General features: G+C 59.3%; 1 protein-coding gene across 2 annotated transcripts in view; it reads right to left on the bottom strand.

The window, feature by feature from the left end:
- Window positions 1–7,036, bottom strand: part of SLC43A1 (solute carrier family 43 (amino acid system L transporter), member 1) — a 20,244-nt gene that overhangs the window by 3,292 nt on the left and 9,916 nt on the right. For both annotated transcript variants that reach the window (XM_012725077.1, XM_004682769.2), the window contains 8 exons: window positions 5,904–5,996; window positions 3,899–4,032; window positions 2,884–3,062; window positions 1,487–1,633; window positions 1,374–1,409; window positions 1,027–1,165; window positions 542–683; window positions 225–298 (listed from right to left, as the gene is read on the bottom strand). In XM_012725077.1, coding sequence (XP_012580531.1) covers window positions 225–298; window positions 542–683; window positions 1,027–1,165; window positions 1,374–1,409; window positions 1,487–1,633; window positions 2,884–3,062; window positions 3,899–4,032; window positions 5,904–5,996 — 944 coding nt within the window. The remainder of the gene's footprint in view (window positions 1–224; window positions 299–541; window positions 684–1,026; window positions 1,166–1,373; window positions 1,410–1,486; window positions 1,634–2,883; window positions 3,063–3,898; window positions 4,033–5,903; window positions 5,997–7,036) is intronic.

Raw genomic sequence — 7,036 nt, 5'->3', positions numbered from 1 at the left:
GGCAGATGCAGGACTCAGGGGTCATCAAGGGGCCTTTCGGTCTCCTTGAGGAAAGCCTACTGACCCTGGGGTTGTCCGAAGAGGGGCGCCCGGTGCCTCTCGTTAGAAGAACTCAGGCTGCCCGGGGGGATGGGGAGGCAGGGCTGTGGGCCGAGGGGCTAGCTAGGGGTGTCGAGGGTGCCCTGGTCACGGGGAAGCCCAGGGAGCCGCTCAGCAGGACTCACACTGCCGCGTAGAGCCCTCCACAGGCCGAGTGGTAGAAGCCCCGCACTATGGTGTGCAGGAGAAAGGTCACAAACTGGAAAAGAAGGAGAGTGAAGAGGTTAGGGCAGGCGGGCAGCAGGGAGGCGGCGAGCTGAAGAGGGGTCAGGCCCTCCGCGAGCCTCGGGGCCAGGCGACTGGCCCCCCTACTTTCTGATCCTCTAGGAACTTCTGGGAGAGCCCCACAATGTCAGGCCCAGACAGTGAGAAGTACACTCCGGAGCCCCGTGAGCTGCGCCTTCGGGGCACTCCTGGGCGGTGGGTGGGGGCGACGGAGTACCTGGAGGTGCAAGTTGTTGATGAGGCAGGTGATGCCGAAGCCCACGAGCAGCAGGTTGGTCAGGGTGAAGGCGTTGATGGCGTTGGTGAGCTTCTGGATCTTGCTGTAGCGTGGCCTGGCCGACTTGGTGGCAACCCCATCCCTGGGGAGGACAGGCCACGGCCGTCACCGGCACTGCCTCTGCCTCCCTGCCGCTCTGGCCCCGCCCCTCTGGCTGGCAGCATGAGGTGGCTGCCCGGCCAGGGGGTGACCCACGGGGCGCAGCAGACCTCTCTTGTCCTGCCTGCTGCTCCCCTCAGCACTGTGTTCCAATCAGTCCCCTGTTCTGCTCCCCACTCTCTGGTGAATCCTCTCACCACCCCCACCTCTGGCCTGTACCCCAGTTCTTATATGCATAAATACATAAATCCTTTAAAAAAAAACTTTCCTAAAAATAAATAAAAAGAAGAGCACTGACTCCTTGCTGGCACACCCTGCACGGTCACCTGGCATCTCCACGGGCAGCGCTCTCCTTGGGGACGTCCACGCAGTCCTTGATCCGCCAGTCCATGATATAGCCGATGAGGGGGCAGGTGAGAAGGCACAGCAGCTGCATGGCCCCGAAAATGGAGGAGTAGAACCCCACTGCAGGAGGGGAAGAGACGCTGGGCCAGGAGCAGGTGGGGGGGGTGCCGGCACCAGGGGGCACAGGCCACTTCTGGGGGAGGCACGGGAGCACCCAATGTGCCTCCCCCGGCCCCAGATTCTGAGGTCTCCCAAGTGCCCAGGATCTGAAAGGTGAATCCAGTGGAAGGGTGCACGGGGGTCAGGGCCCCAGTTTTCTTGCCCCTACCTGTCTCTCTTGCCTTTTGTCTCAGGTCAGCCGTCTCTGCGGGGGGAAGCCAGGGTGAGAGCGCTCACAGGGTGGCCCGGACCCCCTCCTCCGCTGCAGCCCGGCAGCCTCACCATGCTCCTGGCTGTGCAGCACGACGTACTCCAGCATCTTGTTCATGGCCGCCGTGTAGAAGATGACCCGCAGCTGCGTCATGCCCATGGTGAGGAGGCTCCACAGGAAAATGGGGGAGCAGAGGCTCTTGCGGAAGGGGTCAGACTCTGGGGAGACAGCGGGGTGTGCCCCTGAGCCCCCATTTCCCTCTGCCTGTCCCGGCTCGGTGGCCCTGAAGGGTGGCGCTCCTCACCTTTGGAGAGGGGCTGGTTTCATTAAAATGAGGGCTCACGGTGGCGCCCCAGCTTAAAGCGCATCGCCTGGAGCTGTCCAGTCACTACAGCTCAAGCTCAATTCCTGGCCAGGGAGCTGATCCCCTGGCACGGCAGACCTCTCCCGTCCTGCTCACTGCTCCCCTCAGCAGTGTGTTTCAGCAGATCCACCTGTTCTGCTCCTCTCTGTCCCTGGTGAATCTCTCACCCGTACCTCTGGCATGTACCCCAGTTCTTGTATGCATACATCAATCTCTCTTTTTATTAAAGAAACGAGGGGTTCAGACTCCCTGGCTGCCAGCTTCTTGCCCAGCTCTGCAGCGGAACATGTCTGGGTGGCTCTGGCAGCACCCCCGCACGGGGTCCCGCTAACTCTGTGCTGTGTATGAACCTCCTTGTCCCACTGAATCAGCTCCCCACCAAGTCGGTCAGCACCACATTCAGACAGGAAGCTGCCATGCAGGGAGAAAGCCCAGACACTGGCCCAGCTCTGCGGCCGGAGGCTTGGCCGGCCCCAGGCAGGACGCCAGGGCTGCCCGCTGCCCGCTGCCCCAGGACCGCAGCCCGCGCTGCCGGGATCCGCGAAGTCCACCTTCACACAGAGCTGCCTGTCGTGGCCTCACTCAGTCCTCCCCACAAGCCTCCCCGGCAGGTGGATGTTACCCGGGCAAGAGTTGAGGAATGTGAGGGCTGGCCAGCTGGCCTGGCCAGCCTCAGAGGAGCGAATGTAAACCCCCTCCCCACACCAGAGCAGGGGGCCTTCCACTTGTCTCCCTCCGCCGGCCCAGGGCAGTGCAGTCCCGGCGGTGGCCAGCAGGGGGAACTGGCCGGCCAGGTGTGGGAGAGCCCTGCAGGGTCTGATCGCCCCGCAGAGATTGCAGGGAGCCCAGCAGAAACCAGCTGGCCCACAGGCCTGGAGACCCTGCCCCATTCTGGAAGCTCTTTCCCCCTCCTCCCGGGAATCTAGCAGAGTTCTCAGAGCTCTGGTTGTCCTCCCCACCAAAGCTGTAGGTGAGGATCATGCTCACCCACATCACCGGGTGCTCTGGGGACCCATGAGGGGAAAGAGTGAGCACCCAGCAGGCACTAAGCATGAGGACCCACCTCCCTGGCCCCACGCCTGGCACCTGGACCAAGACACTCACTCTCAGGGGAATTTTCTGAGGTGCCTTGTATATCCTGGGACGAGATGAAGGCGTCAGCCCCCTCCTCCAAGCTGGGGGCCTTCTGGCTCAGCCGCTGGCCCACAGTGGTCACATGGGTGTAGAAGCGGTCTCCTGTCACCTTGTGGTCCAGGGCTAGCCCGCTGAGCTTGATCTTCTTCCTGCCAGAGGCCAGGCCATGTGGGACCGGCCACACTGGGCCCACCCTCAACAGCCTACTTCCTGGAGCTGCCGGGGGCCGGGGCTGGGGGGTCGAGCACCCTAGACACAGCACTGACAGCCCCACTGATAAGCTTCCCGCCAAGCATAGGGCTACGTCTGCCGTCAGGGCCCAGCCCAGGGCCCAGCTTATCACACAGCCCAGGAAGGCTGTTGCCATGGAGGCAGCAGTAAGAACTCAGGCTCAGGTTAGAGAGCCTGCTGCCACCCTCGGCTTCACCCCCTCTCAGTGCTCCAACCTTAGGGGGCCACTGCCCCCTGTGGCTTTGTTATCCATGGGGTTAGTAACAGAATCCACATGGGCTATTGGAGAGTATGAGACCAGCACGGAGCCTGGCAGAGTGGACACCGAGTCAATGTCAGCTCTTTGACTATCACCTTATCTGCTGGGCAGTGCGGCACTAGCCCCTGGCCCAGCTGCGCTGAGTCGAGAAAAGCTGAGGCTCCGGATGCCCCACAAAGGGAGGGGTATCTGAGCCCCTCATGTCCCTCTTCTGGATCCATATGGCACACGGCGCTATTGCTGGGGTTCCCCTCCTCTAAGCCGATCCTCAGAATCAGGTGAGGATAATATTAAGTCACCAGGTCTGATTGCCCGTTTTAGCCAGGTCTATCGAGATCACCTGAGGTGGGCAGTTTCGGATGAAAGCACAGGCCCAAGCTCAGGTGATCTGCAAATCCCGGTCTCTGACTCCGAAGCACCCCTCAGCCCTGGTCTTCCCTTCCCCCCCATGGAGTGAGTCCCATCCCCGTCCCGACCCCCCACGGAGCCTCTCACGTGTAGTTGGCTTCCTCGGGAGCAGGAAAGGCCTCGCTGGGCCAGTTGAGGGCACAGTTCAGGAAGATGAGGCAAGCCAGGCCAGACCAGGTGAACATGATGATGGTAAAGGACACGCCGGCATCGTAGATCAGCTGCGGGGGAAGGAGGCCGGCCCGTGGGGAGGCCGCTTGGCCCAGACCTGCCTCTTCCAGCCCCGGGGAGAGCCCATTCCTCATACCCAGTGTATAGATGAGGTAGCCAAGGCCAGAAACTAAGTCAGACCCAGGAGACCCCATCCTCTTCCACCAAAATAAGTGAAACGGTTCCCATGGGGCCGAACTTTCTGGCTATAAGCTCGCAGCATCTTTGAGATCTAAATTATTGTGGTTGTTTGTATTATTTTATTTTACACCAGTCTTCATTTTGTGCATTTTTTCATCTCAGTTGTAATCCTCACGGGCTTCCACCATCAATTCACCCATGTGCCATTACCACGGTCCTGTGTACTCTTCCCACCCGTGTTATTTTTAATAAGAAAATTTTGCTGATTAAAACCATATTTCCCTGGCTCTCCCTGTGGCACAACGGGTTAAAGCACGGCATTATGAAGGTCTCTGAAGTCACTACAGCATGAGTTTGATTCCTGGCTTGGTGGGGGTGCCACATGGCGTGGCAGACCTCTCCTGACCCGCCCGCTGCTCCCCTCAGCAGCGTGTTTCCATAGATCTGCCTGTTCTGCTCCCCACTCTGTCGCTGGTGAAGCCTCTCACCCACCACACCTCTGGCCTGTACCCCAGTTCTGTAAGCATAAATAAATCTTTTTTATAAATCATATTGTCCTGGCAATGTTTTAATAATTGTTCTTAAAAGGGCAAACTTTGCCTGACTCCGCATGCATTCCCTGCCCCCCATACACAAAATGTCATTTCACTTTATGTACAAAAGAGGAAAATGAATGCTTCGGTCACTGTGTTTATCCTGCCCCTTCCTGGCAGGTTCCCTGGGGGAAAGACAAACCCAATCTGAGAAGCCTTATCTCACTTTCCACAGGTGCGCCCAGGTGCAACAGCTTTGGGGGAGTGTGCAACTCTCTGCCCAAGGCCTCCTAGTGCCAGGACAGCTTGGCTTCTGTGCCAGTGCACCAGACCCCATACTGGGGGAAGCCAGGGACTTGCAGGCAATGTCTTCCCTGTGGGCCTCCTTGCTGCCCTGTGCCCTGCCTCCGGGCCCAGCTCAGAGTTCCTCTGCTGTCTAAGACTTCTGCTCCTCCTCAGCTTGAGGCTCAGGCTCTTTCTTCCCAGGGGCCAAGAGTGAGATTTGACTCCCCAAACCCCGTTCCCTTGGTTGAAGAGAAGGGGGACTGCCTCTGCCTAGCCAACGATGGTCACCCCCACCAAAGCCTTTGGGAGCAGGGAGCAAGGGCCCTGAAACTAGCAATGAACTGCCCAGGTGGAAATGGGGGACAGGCTGATCCACTGAGAAGGCACTCTGATAGGTCTCCATGCCGGAGCGAGAAAAGGAGGCCAAGAGCTTGCCCAGAGCAGGCCTGCAGGCTGTGAGTTCACCACACTGCCCTGCAGGAACCCAAACCCCCATCACTCAACTTCTCCAAGGCAGGGGCCAGGCAGCTGGGGAGGTCAGAGAGTTGAGCCTTGAAGGCATGCAGAGGTTTGGGTCTGATTCTGTAGGCAGAGCGAGTGTGTGAGCCAGCCCTCCACTTAAGATCGTCTGGAAGCCACACGAGTGACAACTCAGAGGGAAAAGATCAGAGGCAGGAGAGCAGCTACGAAAACTTGCACTGACCAGCAAGGGGATGAAGAGCCAGCAAGGGCCGGTGTAAAGGAACTGTGGGGAGTGGAGGCCACCCTCCGCTCAGCAGCTGCGCTCTGACCCTTCCCATGAAGCCTCAGCACTTCTCCCAGCCAGGGTGGAGCCTGAGCTTGGCCTCTCCGGCAGGAAATGGGTCACCAGACATACCAGCCACTACCCGCACAGCCCCACGACCCTCCCCAGCAAAGTGTACCTTGACTCCCGGGAAGGTGATGGCAGAAGAGGCATAGGAGCCGATCATGAGGGCCATGAAGGTGGAGCGCAGGTTCCCAAACATGTTGGGCAGCTGAGGAAGAAGAGCAGTGGTGAGCAGGAGACCTGACGCCCGCCCAGAGCTCCCCTTTCTCAGCCCACCTGAGGAAAAGGGGCAGGATGAAGCCCAGCAGTCCCGAGTGAGGAGACAGGAGGTTCTGAGAAGTCAGTGGAGGCTGCTCTAGCAACTGCTGTGGACCCCCAACACTTCAGCATCTACAAGGCCTCCAGGAGTGCTCGCCAAGAGAAACTGTCCGCTTTGCTTGACCTCAGGATGTCCCAAGTTAGTTATTTACAGACTGCCTTTATCAGAGGATGTCTTTTGTAACCCCTTGTAGTTTTCTGAAACTATTCTAGTGCAACTCATTTGACAGATGAGAACGTTGAGAACCAGAGAGAAAGAAGTGTGCTCAAGTTCACAGTGCCCGCGGCACCTCCCTCGCCTGCTCTGGCCACCCTGGGCCGTGGGCACGGCTGACTGTGTAACTGTGCCCCTTCACCCTCCCGGGGGCCCTAAAAGTTGCAGTCCAGTTTCTGCTGAGCCACGTCAAGTCCTGGGAAGGACCCGGGAAGTAAGGTGGGACACAGGGAGGGACGGGGTGTCCAGGTGCCCAGGTGAGGTGGCCCCACAGAACTCCCACCGGTAGCGAATTCATTGATCCTATGTTCTGCTCACTGACCTCAGCCAGCCCTCAGGGGAGGGGAAAGCAAAGTCACACTGCCCTTGGTGTACACTCTCCTCGGGCCCTACCATCCTCCCAGGACGGTGAATCCATAAGACCCTAGATGCCACACACAGCTAAAATCCTCTCCCCAGAGGGCAAAGCCCATCCAAAAATTGACCTCAAATTGCTCCGCACAGGCAGGTGGATAAAGAGAGAACAGAGTCCCCCACTGACCTTCCAGCGGCCCTGAAGTGGGGGTGGTGCCAAGCTGACCCCCTACTCCGGGCGGTTTCGCTGGCATCATGCATCTGCGAGGCACGCTGCCAAGGACGCCAGGAAGGGTGCCAGGACCCAAGACCCGGATAGCCGCAGGGCTCTCGGCCTCCCCCACCCCCAAAGGGTCCGCCCA

The sequence above is a fragment of the Condylura cristata genome, unplaced genomic scaffold, assembly GCF_000260355.1.
Source record: "Condylura cristata isolate star-nosed mole 26May11 unplaced genomic scaffold, ConCri1.0 scaffold00015, whole genome shotgun sequence".
In the NCBI taxonomy this organism is placed as follows: domain Eukaryota; kingdom Metazoa; phylum Chordata; class Mammalia; order Eulipotyphla; family Talpidae; genus Condylura; species Condylura cristata.
The sequence above is the reverse complement of the archived record's forward strand: the minus strand, read 5'-3'. Positions and strand labels throughout refer to the sequence as shown.